Consider the following 14,215-nt stretch of genomic DNA (forward strand, 5'->3'; position numbering starts at 1 on the left):
ACCGATTGTGTACTGCTATCACGGTCTTGTGATTAACAACCCTCAATCAAGAAAAGCAGGACAGGGAATACAAGTCATGGAATAGTGTATCAACTGGGAGATACATACTCCGTATGCAGGCGATCATGCTGGAATATGTTGCTTCACATTTGGGCATCTGAAATCATCTCTTCTTCAGTTTACTTTTCAGTTCAACCGACCTACGTTAGGAACGCAAACTCCACATATTTGAATCCCAATGATGTATTTATAAATACTACAAACATAAAAAGCTATAAAACCAAAAGGGACCTGAAAAGTGACCCGATGAAGCCAAATTCTTCATGCTATTACGGTCAACTCAAGTTTTCTTTCTATAAGGTTATATTATTCTAGAAGTTGAACATCATAAAAGCAATATCTTGTGCGGTAGAAATGACGTTATTCTAGTATTGTAAACGTCTGAATTTCGAAAAATTATTCAGTAGTTTGATCTCGGATCGGAAAAGTAATGTCCTACGTCTTAAAACACGTACACATCACTAGTCTCAGACAGTCAGTTCTCATTAACAAAACATGTTATAGCATCTCCTTCTCGAACATACAGTATATATGGAAAAAATATGATAATCAGAAGATATTCTGCATAGGAAACTGAAGACTATAAACGCCTTTTGAACTTTCGTTCTTTGTCTTTTTCGGAGAACTCGATCATACTTCGTAAGTATTGACGTAAATTCGTTTGTTTTAAAAATCTTTAAAATTTACATATTGATTGTTTTGGACTTTGACTTCATTTTCAACGATAACATCAATGACTTCCGAATGTATTAAATGTATTATGTCATGTGATCTTTGTATGTCCAGGAAGATTCTTATTTTGTCCAAATAACTTCGTATACACAATGTTTTCCTTCTTTCAGAGGATATTAGACTGGTTTAAAAGTCTCTTCTGGAAGGAAGAGATGGAATTGACTTTAGTTGGTCTCCAATATTCCGGAAAAACAACGTTTGTAAATGTTATAGCGGTGAGTGACAGTTGACTGTTGAGTCAAATCAGCATTTTTGTTTAAATGACAATTAGTCATGCACATCGATATTCACATCATACCTGTGAAAAGAGTAGCAATGTTCAGATATAAGTTTTAGTGACTAAATGCATCAATTTTAGATTCATAAAATTTAATGAATATGTATTTTTTTTATGGGTGTGGGGATAAGTTGAAGATAACACTAGTTCAAATAATTATAATGCCTTGGACGGCTATTTTATAAAAAAAATTAGACGCCCTCCTGCGTCAATGAGGGAACTAAAAAAATCCAAATATAAAAATACCCTCAGAAGACGGCATGATTATCTGGACTAAGATAACACATGCATGTCATATCCTCGTATATTGGGGTTTTGTACTTCAAAGAATGCATTGGGACCTGATAACTTCCATTGAAAAGGCATATAAAGACTGATTATATCACCAATTCATATGATGTGCGAAAACATAATCTGACGATACATTTACATTGTACATGTATATAAATGAGGAAAGGGTTCATGGTGACCTCCCGTAGCCAAGGTGATTTTGGCATGTACAAATGTATGTTTACTAAACTGTACTAGTATACATAGTTTTTAGGGGCCAGCTGAAGGACACCGGGGAATTCTCGCTACATTGAAGACCCATTGGTGGCCTTCGGCTGTTGTCTGCTCAATCTTGTCTATGTTCGGGTTGTTGTCGCTTTGACACATTCCCCATTTCCTTTCTCAATTTTATGTTTACTTATTGGTGTACATGTACATGTACATATCACTTTAATACCTTTTTGGGTTTGGTGTTTCTATAAAATAAAGAAGATGTGTTATGTGCCAATGAGACAACTCTCCATAAAAGACCAAATGACACAGAAACAAACAATTATAGGTCACAATACGGCCTTCAACTTTGATCAAAGCCCATTCCACATTGTCAGATTTAAAAGGCCTCGCAATAACAAATGTAAAACAATTCAAACGAGAAAACTTATGGCCTAATTAAAGTACAAAAAATGAAAGAAAAACAAATATATAGGTAACATATAAACAAAGGACAACCACTGAATAACAGGTGCCTGACTTGGGACAGGCACATTCATACAGAATGTGGCGGGGTTAAATGTAAGTGGGATCCCAACCATCTCCTAACCTAGGACAGTGGTGTAACAGTACAACATAAGAACGAACTTTAACATACATATATTTAAAAATCAGTTGAAAAAGACTTAACTCATCAGACGGATACAAATAGAAATACATCTAACAAAAACACACAGTGGACGTGGCCAGGTACTTGTATATCCCAACAACAAAAAGACACTAAGTACCAATCTGAGAGTACTCGCAGGTACTAAGAACAAGTTTAAAGCCTGTGACTAACTACATAATGTACTTAAAAAAAAATCATGCGACTAAGACTAGATGTATTCTCATGATGCTTGGTTTAAATCATTGAAAATGTCAGGTGTATGCATGGAGCCATTCTGATTTTTCCGCCCAGTTCAGATTCAAAGTGAATAAGAAATAATAATCAAGAGGATCATTAGGTTTTTTTCTACATCAATCATTTATGACATTTACAATGTACATGCCAGATGAACAATGTATGAATGCTTCAGAAAAAATGGTCTAACTTTCAAATATATTTTAAGAAATTTGATCATGTCTTGTTCTTTGTCATTTTGTTACGGGTGTGCATTATATTTGTCAATATCTTCATACTAAGCGTTTTATGAGGTATAAAATGTTAAATGTATATATATATTTGTTTTTTGTATACCTGACCAGTTTGTGATATCAATGTACATGTATGAAAGACCTTAGATTATCTATGTTAAATTTATGACAAAAGTGTGTCAGAAATCATATCTGATATTCTTCCTCAGTCATAATTACCTTCTATTATTACCGAACTGAACTGAGAAATAACACGACGGGTGCCGTATACGGTGCAGGAAATGCTTACCCTTCCGGAGCACCTGATTTCACTCCTGGTTTTTAGTGGAGTTTGTGTTGTTTCTCCTTATTATTTATCATATTTATAACTGTTGATGTAAATGTCCTTTGGTTTTGTTAGTCTTTGTTTACTCCTTGGTTTTGATTGTTATTGTCTTATGTATGACTTATGTGTTCATTTTACCTCGCTGCAGTTGTACATGTATTGCATTGACAATATAAATTTATAAATTACGTTGACCACTAGAATGAATAGATGTAATTTTTGTCACTATGTTGCCACAGTTATTTCATTATGTTCATTGATATGTAACATAAACGTTACAAGTCCTTTGATTCTTAATTTCTAATTACAATCTACATGATCTGAGAGACTGCATCTACACATAATTTTACCTATATTTTATCTGTCTTTAATACCAATTACAAGGCCTATAGTCATGATAGTACATGTACATGTATATTGGCCAAATATTTGAAAACTCGTATTAATCATGTTTATACAGATGTATCTATTTTGTATTTACAGTCAGGCCAGTTTAGTGAGGACATGATTCCAACAGTAGGGTTTAACATGAGAAAAATTACCAAGGGAAATGTTACAATAAAAGTAAGTAATAGTAGTACACTTTTTAGACATACATTGTAAGATATTTAAGGATAGAGAAAGTTTACAACTTGAAATTTTATTAAACAAAGTGAAACCTTTGTACAGTCACTACACTTGTAATATACAAAGATTCACAAAATACAAAGCAAAAAAAGTAGAACTTTAATATGATTAATCTAAATACAATATTAAAAAAAACTTGAAAGAGTTTTTAAAATATGTAAAATTTGTTTTTTTTATCATGTTTGTCCGAGACACATATGAGTGAATTTTTCAAATTAGTGATAAGATTTTATACCAGTGCATGTGTCAGTCCAAATAAATCCAAATGTTACAGACTTATTTCAAGAACTCTGCTGTCTACTTTCCAGCGAAATTATTTTGGACTCATTTACACAACATACTCAACAATCCATCCACATCATCATATACAAATACATGTCAGAATACAAACAGGTTTTAAGAGATTACTTATTTTCAGTGCAAACTATTTGTGTTAACAACATACATGTATGGAAACTGCAGTTTTTCACTATTTTTGGTCCATTTATATCATGATATTATTTTCAGTTATGGGATATTGGTGGTCAGCCAAGGTTCAGAACAATGTGGGAGAGATATTGTCGAGGGGTTAATGCAATAGTGTATGTATTTAATAGTAGTTGTCTATTATAATTATATAACAATATTGATGAATATTTAAACATAAGAGGAACTACAAATGTATATCGAGAATGATTCAGATACAAATTTCTCCTAATTAGATACTAGACCCTTCTGCCTACATGTACTTTTTCACAATCTAACAAACGAAACATGTTATTGAAATTAAACAAATTAAGAATTCAAAGAATGATGGCATTAATTTTTTAGTCCCCTACCCACAAGGTCTCCATCTGTCTGTCCATCCATCAGTCTGGCAAATCAGTTTTCCACACTTTTTTCTTTGTTCTTGAAGATATTGATTTTATATTTGGTAATTAGTCTTATCATGACAAGTTATTAATCAAGTTTAAATTTTGTCGGGTCTGATGATTTGGTCCAGAGTTATGGTTCATATTCAATGATAGAGTACTATGTTAAACCATACATGTATTTCTGTAAAAAATGAGTTAACTCATTTTTTAAAAGACATTCTTTGGTAAATTGTTTAAAGAATCAGGTTAAAATGTTTGTTATTTAAACTAATTTTCTGAATGCTATACAATACATATAATTTATATTTTTTTTTATTAAGTGAAAACGTTTGATTACATAACAATCTATTTTTATTAAAGTATATATTTCATAACATTACATTGTTTAGATAAAAGTTGTTGACATTTTATAGATAAGTTAAATATTGTGATTGTGAATGTGATAAATGAGAGAAAAAATATTTGGAACTTTTGATTATATTATATTTGGTTTTAATTTGAAATTTACCATCAATACCAAAAATAAAGTGGTGTATTTACAAAGCAGTCAACTCATAGATACATGTAGATTAAAAAACTAAAATCACTATATCAGTGTAAATTCTGAATACTGACATGAGAGCTAGGTGTCATTCTGAGTTCCCTAAAAAAACTTTCTTTTTTGGATCCTTAAACATAATCATTATATACAAAGTCACAGTTAGGGTATATCCTGAATTCCCTGCTAAAAAAGGGCCTAATTCTGGATTCATGCTAAAATAAAGGCTTAATACTGATGTCCCATAAAAAAGGTTCATTATTTCTTTTTCAATATGTTTGGAAACACATAACTGATGTAGATTGGGTATATGATATGTACCTTGTGTCCATCCATCATGTCCATGGATTCATCCAATAGATATTTCTGTCACACTTTTCTTTTGTTCTAACAACAAAATGTCTTAATATTTGATCATCAGCTGGACAGGGATTAATACATGTTGTAATTAAGCCTACTAAATGTTTTCCGATAATTTGAATTTTTACATGTTATGTTAGCTAAGCATGATGATGTGTGAATTTTTGTTATAATTTAATCAATAATGTGATTTTAGATATATGGTAGATGCTGCTGACCCCGATAAGATAGAACCATCACGGAATGAATTACACCATTTATTAGACAAACCACAGCTTCAAGGCATTCCCGTCTTAGTTCTAGGCAATAAGAGAGATTTAGCTGGGGCATTAGATGAAAGACAGCTCATAGAAAGAATGTAAGTCAAAAACAGTTATGTGTCTTACATTTAGTGGTCAGCTGTGTCTTACATTTAGTGCTGTTCAGCTGTGTCATACATTTAGTTTTCAGCTGTGTCTTACATTTAGTTTTCCGCTGTGTCTTACATTTAGTGTTCAGCTGTGTCTTACATTTAGTGTTCAGCTGTGTCTTACATTAAGTGTTCAGCTGTGTCTTACATTTAGTGTTCAGCTGTGTCTTACATTTAGTGTTCAGCTGTGTCTTACATTTAGTTTTCAGCTGTGTCTTACATTAAGTGTTCAGCTGTGTCTTACATTTAGTGTTCAGCTGTGTCTTACATTTAGTGTTCAGCTGTGTCTTACATTTAGTTTTCAGCTGTGTCTTACATTAAGTGTTCAGCTGTGTCTTACATTAAGTGTTCAGCTGTGTCTTACATTTAGTGCTGTTCAGCTGTGTCTTACATTTAGTGTTCAGCTGTGTCTTACATTAAGTGTTCAGCTGTGTCTTACATTAAGTGTTCAGCTGTGTCTTACATTAAGTGTTCAGCTGTGTCTTACATTAAGTGTTCAGCTGTGTCTTACATTTAGTTTTCAGCTGTGTCTTACATTAAGTGTTCAGCTGTGTCTTACATTTAGTGTTCAGCTGTGTCTTACATTTAGTGTTCAGCTGTGTCTTACATTTAGTTTTCAGCTGTGTCTTACATTAAGTGTTCAGCTGTGTCTTACATTAAGTGTTCAGCTGTGTCTTACATTTAGTTTTCAGCTGTGTCTTACATTTAGTGCTGTTCAGCTGTGTCTTACATTTAGTGTTCAGCTGTGTCTTACATTAAGTGTTCAGCTGTGTCTTACATTAAGTGTTCAGCTGTGTCTTACATTAAGTGTTCAGCTGTGTCTTACATTAAGTGTTCAGCTGTGTCTTACATTAAGTGTTCAGCTGTGTCTTACATTTAGTGTTCAGCTGTGTCTTACATTTAGTGTTCAGCTGTGTCTTACATTTAGTTTTCAGCTGTGTCTTACATTAAGTGTTCAGCTGTGTCTTACATTTAGTGTTCAGCTGTGTCTTACATTTAGTGTTCAGCTGTGTCTTACATTTAGTTTTCAGCTGTGTCTTACATTAAGTGTTCAGCTGTGTCTTACATTTAGTTTTCAGCTGTGTCTTACATTTAGTGCTGTTCAGCTGTGTCTTACATTTAGTGTTCAGCTGTGTCTTACATTAAGTGTTCAGCTGTGTCTTACATTAAGTGTTCAGCTGTGTCTTACATTAAGTGTTCAGCTGTGTCTTACATTAAGTGTTCAGCTGTGTCTTACATTAAGTGTTCAGCTGTGTCTTACATTTAGTGTTCAGCTGTGTCTTACATTTAGTGTTCAGCTGTGTCTTACATTAAGTGTTCAGCTGTGTCTTACATTTAGTTTTCAGCTGTGTCTTACATTTAGTTTTCAGCTGTGTCTTACATTTAGTTTTCAGCTGTGTCTTACATTTAGTTTTCAGCTGTGTCTTACATTTAGTTTTCAGCTGTGTCTTACATTTAGTGCTGTTCAGCTGTGTCTTACATTTAGTTTTCAGCTGTGTCTTACATTTAGTTTTCAGCTGTGTCTTACATTTAGTTTTCAGCTGTGTCTTACATTTAGTGCTGTTCAGCTGTGTCTTACATTTAGTGTTCAGCTGTGTCTTACATTTAGTGTTCAGCTGTGTCTTACATTTAGTTTTCAGCTGTGTCTTACATTTAGTTTTCAGCTGTGTCTTACATTAAGTGTTCAGCTGTGTCTTACATTTAGTTTTCAGCTGTGTCTTACATTTAGTTTTCAGCTGTGTCTTACATTTAGTTTTCAGCTGTGTCTTACATTTAGTTTTCAGCTGTGTCTTACATTTAGTGTTCAGCTGTGTCTTACATTTAGTGCTGTTCAGCTGTGTCTTACATTTAGTTTTCAGCTGTGTCTTACATTTAGTTTTCAGCTGTGTCTTACATTTAGTGCTGTTCAGCTGTGTCTTACATTTAGTTTTCAGCTGTGTCTTACATTTAGTTTTCAGCTGTGTCTTACATTTAGTTTTCAGCTGTGTCTTACATTTAGTTTTCAGCTGTGTCTTACATTTAGTGTTCAGCTGTGTCTTACATTTAGTTTTCAGCTGTGTCTTACATTTAGTTTTCAGCTGTACCAGTAAGATGTTCAAGATTAACATGTACTTGTTATTATAAAAGAAGTTTTCTTCATGGGGATCAATTTTCCTTCTTTGCAAAAACATATTTGGTTTTGGGAATATAGACATTATTGCATTGGTTTTAAGGTTATAAAAATCTTTGGAACCAATAATTGTAGCTATGTACTAAATTTAATGATTGGAGCTTGAGGGAGACATACATGTAAAATACTAAGATGGATAAAAATGTAATGTCAGCAATAAATATAATGAATTATGAAATAAATATGATTTTTTTTTTATGTTAAAAATATTTTAACAACAGGAAAATAATTTCCTGAGAAGGAAATAAAATACATAAAAAGGTCATTTTCTGTGGTTCTGAAATTCTACCATGTGACCACATGTACCAGCAAAATGGACTAGGTTGTTGTCTGCTCTATGGTTGGGTTGTTGTCGCTTTGACACATTCACCATTTCCTTTCTCAATTTTATTATTGATGATAAGAATAAATTGACAGTCTTAATTTCCTGACAGTATTTAGTTTGTTAATACAATGTATGAAAAAGTGCACTTTAACATTTTTCGTAACCAAAAAAAAAACTTTTTCAGGAACCTCTCAGCGATTCAAGACAGAGAAATATGTTGTTATTCAATATCATGTAAAGAAAAAGAAAATATTGGTAAGTTGAAGAACTATTGTGCTGTTTTCACATTTCTTGAGCAGTGTCAGAAAAAGATTTCTTCTCAATAATGAAATATCTGTTCTCAGCAAATGATTGCTTGAAATAAAATTGTGATGTTAAATATTCTTGATTTTTTATGAATGGCCTATTGTAATGTCATGAAAAAAGGCTACCATGTCTGATGATGTCACTTATAAAGATCGCAACTTTGAAAAGGAAAAGATAAGAATCATTCGGGAAACAGATTACACCACTGAAACTCATGTATTACAATATTTCTCCACTCTCAATGGTTAAATTTAAATAAATTTTTAAAAACCTCAGCAAACCTTAAGCTTTATATATCAACATTCAACTGTCTCGATTGGAAAAATGTCATAACACACTTGTTGCAGTTGTGGAATCTATATTTATCTAAAACATGTTCCAAACTGTGAAGAGGCTACTTTACAAATTAGTTATGAGAAAGTCAAATGATTTGATGGGTGGTTCATGTTTAGGCAATATCTTCTGTATAAGTCAGCAGAATCTAATCCATTAAGCTTTATTGAATTCAATGTTTAAGTTTAAAGATCATATTGCAAAATGAAAGCAATCTTTACCTCTTGGTGTTCACAATCAATTTTCTAATCTATGATATATATAATTCATCAAGAGAAAAGTAATCAGAATGACATAAGATTTTGTATGCCCCACCTACGATAGTAGAGGGACATTATGTTTTCTGGTCTGTGCGTCTGTATGTCCGTCTGTTTGTTCGTTCGTCTGTCCTGCTTCAGGTTATAGTTTTTGGTCAAGGTCGTTTTTGATGAAGTTGAAGTCCAAGCATCCTAAAACTTGGAATACAAGTTCCATATGATATGATCTTACTAATTTTAATGACAAATTAGTGTTCTGACCCCAATTTCACATTCCACTGAACATAGAAAATGATAGTGCGAATTTGGCATCCGTGTACTTGGGACACGTTCTTGTTTATGCATATCATTGATGCCTTAAGAATGAAAACTTAATCTTCATTTTCATTTCTTTTCAGATATTACATTACAGTGGTTGATACAGCACTCAAAGTCAGGAAGGTAGACATAGGTCTAATTTAGTCGGGACTGTGAAGAGTGGATGAATGTTTCGTATGAGGAACAAATGTGATATATATATGAAATAGCACTAACTTTTATGATAAAGTGGAGGTTGCAAAGAAAGATTTTTATTGTATATTTATCAGACGAAATAGTTGACAATGCAAACACATATATGTTGTATTGTATTAAATTTTGTTAATTTTTTTGAAACTTTGAAAATGTTTTATTTTGTTTATTGAATGATAGAGAAAAAGTTTGTTTGTTGGCTGCATTTCAAGAAAATAAAAAATTGACACCATTGTTAAATATCACAGCAGCAAAACATCATTATACCAGTGAATAAACATTCCAAAAGGAATAACTCATATTACAAGGTCAGGTCAAGGTTAAAGAAGGATAATAAGTCTTGCAGTCATAGTTTAATCATATTTACTTACACTATTTTAAATAACTGTAATTATAATTACATGTATATGAATGTATGGTAATGGAAAAAATGTGCTGAAATTAAACCATAAACATGTGTAACCATTATGTTTATTTATTTTTTGACAATACACGCAATTTCACAAACCATCATTAATTCAAATGAAGATATGATTTGTACATATGCTTAAGATAAATTTCTTATAAACTCAAGTAACTTTCCATTTAGTAAATTCAAATTTGCACTAGTAATATTTGTAAATAACATAAATTTCTTGTCTTAAATATCTGTTTGAAAGAACTTTTTCCTATAATGAACAAGCTTTTTCATAGCACATCTTCAACATTTTCCCTGGTGTATTAAACTTGTTTTAATCATTTAAAATTTGAGTGCTAAAGAGGTATGATTGTGCTTCTATGAAAACATAATTTTGGATGAGTTATACTAATACTGTACAGTAAGCGAAAGCATGATTTGTGATGATAAGAATGAGTTGATACTGGCCAAAACTTTTTCTTAGATATTTTATATATTTCTATATTTTGATTATTTTAATGAGTTATTTGGTGCATAATTATCGACAGCTATTTATTACTTAAAATACCCTTAGATGTAGTGTATACACATATATTATATTTATTTAAATGTGCTGTGTTCATAGTGGACATTTTATGTATTTAGGTAAGTGTGGTAAAACATTGTCCTTTGTCAGAAGTAACTTAACTCTCTAAGGCCATAAGGTGAAAATAAAAAAAATATAGAATTTGCCTGCCAGCTCTTGATAAATTTTTTTTTTATGGGAATCTAGGATTTTTGTTTATTATGGAGTACCATGCCAGATATCAAAGATAAGATACACTTCATAATTACTGTAAGTGAAGTAAAGGCACTTGCATCAATTTTGAGCAAATTAGCTATTTGTTATGGTACACTTGTATTACGTCATATTTGTCAGATATTCTGATATTAAATTTTTGATTGGCATTAAATCTCCATGTTAATGTTAAATGTTCAGCCCCCTAGTTACTATGCTTGTGACATAGCTTTTATGTGGCATAACATCTTCATAAACCATCTAGGGCATTAGAAAGATGTGTCTTAAAATAACATTTATGTATTGATAGTGTAAAACCTGTTTAAATATACAAATCGATAAAATTTTATTTACAAAATGTTAGTAAATATTAAGCTGGTTTCATCCTGAATAAGATGTTATGTTTCCCTCTATCCAACCATCTGATGAGGCTGATTATATAGGTTTTTGGTCAAAAACTACTGGTGCATACCATTTCACACTGTTACTGAAAATCATGTTTTTTCTTATAAGTCAAGTTTTGAACATCAGTTTTTAATGCCTATAAAAATGACCTCATTTATATTATTTAGTATTTATATAAATGATTCTTATTTACTAGTAAAAAAAAAAAAACTGAGTCAAAATTATAAATATTATAGACTTCTCATATAAAAACAAATCATCAAAAATAATCTTTATTGATCTATTTATTAACTGATGTAATGAAAATAAAATTTAATTGAATATTTGTAATATTTAAAAGACCTAAAAAATTGCACTTTTAAAATATCTATATACCGGTATATCATTTTAATTGAAAATTTAAGTGAGTTTGTATGACTTCATTTTGTAAGCTTATTAAGGACCTGTTTACACCTACTCTTCTTTATAAAATAAGTACTTAAAATACATAATATAATTAATACTTGAATGAGTTAAAATTTCATCAGAATACAGGATAGAGTACTTATAACTGTAAATAGTAAACATACCAGTCCTTGAACTTAATCCCCAATACTTGTATTTAAAAATCATTTCTATATATCCACTTACATTACCTCATTTTATGCACAATATTCACATCCAATTGTACACTTTGATTTTTTAGAAAGTGACAGAAAATGTATGTAAGCCTCAACTTTTCTGACATTTAAAAAAAAAATAAACATCTAATAACCAAATAATTATATATGATTGGAAAGAACAGAAACATGCCTTGTTCCCTATCATAGGAAACACATGTGTACAACCTATTTCCAAAAAAAACAACACATGCCTACAAAGGACAACTTACCTCTTTTCAAACATACTTTGTTTTTGTCCTTACAGAATCACCTGTTGTCTGTTAATTAAGAGATAAGTTATATACTATTTAATTTAAGTACTATTATTTTATGTTAATACTCAAATTTACAGCTTGAATTGTGTTATGTATGTGTGATTGATTGTCATGTTGTGTGTCATGTGATGTCAGAATGGATCAACATTTTGAAACTTCTCCATATTTGGGTAAACATATGATCAAAGTTAGTGTTGATGTAGATTTCTATCAATTATAAATGTTGTCAATATCAGGGGAGATAATCATTGCTGCTTCATTCTTCCCACCACATTATTTTAGTACAACAATTGAAATAAAGTGTAATGAATGAACTTATTATTTTTTCTTAAAACTGCCATGGCTGTATACTTCTGAGATTGTGAGCCAAGACACAGAAAAACTAAAAGATAGACCAGTGGTCTTAAAGAATTAAATATAGTATGTCAAGCACTAATTCCTCTCCTTTCTATAAATAAGTTTGGAATATTTTGTATAAAATGCAAAATTTCTGCATGCAACAAAATAGATATCAAAGATGACAAAAAAATCTGGAGATAATAACAAAAGACCACCACTGACATGATCCATATGTCTACATGAATATTGATCTCAGGGTTAAATTAAAATAAAATAAAAATATTGTTTATTTGCCAATGAGAAAACTCTTCACAAAAGACCAATGATACAGAAATTAACAACAGTAGGTATAGGTCAGTATACAGTCTTCAACAATGAGTAAAACCCATTATATTAATTTTTGGAGATATTCCACTCTTCATGTGTAAACTATTTTTTATCAGATATGAACTGTAAATACTGAATGTACTGGAGACCCAGTAACTGATAAAAAAATATTTTTTACACTTGGGATGGCATACATTTGTATTACTGTACCTTTTCTACCCTTGAATTAAACAATGTAAGTTTGTAACAAACAAGTTTTCAATTGCAGTTCAGTTATAAATTTCACCCATTTGCACCTTGTCAATTGTAAAACTAGTCAGCAATTTTAAACTGCTCTAGAAGAGCCAGAAGAATTAACTAGAATTTTTGCCAATGTTTTAAAATTTGAAAAACAGACAAGAAAATGAAACAGATATAACCAAGGTGTCTACATCAAAGTATTTTTAAGTTTACAGTGTCCATGTATGGTAAGGCTGTTGGTGTACATTTTTATGCCCCACCTATGATAGTAGAGGGGCATAATGTTTTCTGGTCTGTTCATCCGTCTGTCTATCCCGCTTCAGGTCAAGGTAGTTTTTGATAAAGTTGAAGTCCAATCAACTTGAGACTTAGTACACATGTTAACCATGATATGATCTTTCTAATTTTAATGTCAAATTAAAGTTTTGACCTCAATTTCACAGTCCACTGAACATAGAAAATGATAGGGCAAAGTTCAGGTTAAAGTTTTTGGTCCAGATAGTTTTTGATGAAGTTGAAGTCACATCAACTTGAAACTTAGTACACATGTTCCCTATGATATAATCTTTCTAATTTTAACTCTAAATTAATGTATTGACCCCAAGTTTACAGTCAAATGAACATAGAAAATGATAGTGCCAGTGGGGCATCCGTGTACTATGGACACATTCTTGTTTGGTGTTGCTTTTTTACAGGAAAGCACAAACTCAGTACTTAATGAATCCTAGGTAAAAAGCACTAATGCTTAAGTCAAAATCAATTATTACTCTCCAGTTTTAGCAATAAAAAGCAACAGATCAGATTAATTTCAAATAGATTAATTCATGAAAAAATCCTCACTTTCAATTGATAAAGAAGTCAAGATATGAAAGATTTAACGTCTCTGGATAATCTTTGTAAAAATTAGAAATTGTTCGAGTTAAAGGTAGAAAATCTAAACTTTTACACTAATGCACAAGAGAAACTTGGATTTTGTATGACTCTAACTGATACTCGGAATGTTTAGAATCCACAACAGATTCCCTCTCACCATCTGAAGTCTGCCAAACTGGGGTTATGATTACTGGTAAAATAGAGTTTAGGAATAGTGGGGGATCCAGAATTTTTCATAAG

The 14,215-nt window shown here is 31.4% G+C and overlaps 1 protein-coding gene across 1 annotated transcript; it reads left to right on the forward strand.

Annotated features, from left to right (window-relative positions):
* The first annotated feature begins 770 nt into the window (after positions 1-770).
* Positions 771-12,510, forward strand: LOC134721307 (ADP-ribosylation factor-like protein 8A). Its single transcript, XM_063584208.1, has 6 exons — positions 771-1,007; positions 3,495-3,575; positions 4,146-4,219; positions 5,587-5,748; positions 8,479-8,549; positions 9,589-12,510. Exons 1-6 carry the CDS (start codon positions 885-887, stop codon positions 9,633-9,635), a joined length of 558 nt encoding a protein of 185 aa, XP_063440278.1. The 5' UTR covers positions 771-884; the 3' UTR covers positions 9,636-12,510.
* Positions 12,511-14,215: the final 1,705 nt, after the last annotated feature.

This window comes from Mytilus trossulus, chromosome 1 (assembly GCF_036588685.1).
Source record: "Mytilus trossulus isolate FHL-02 chromosome 1, PNRI_Mtr1.1.1.hap1, whole genome shotgun sequence".
NCBI classification, from domain to species: Eukaryota; Metazoa; Mollusca; class Bivalvia; order Mytilida; family Mytilidae; genus Mytilus; species Mytilus trossulus.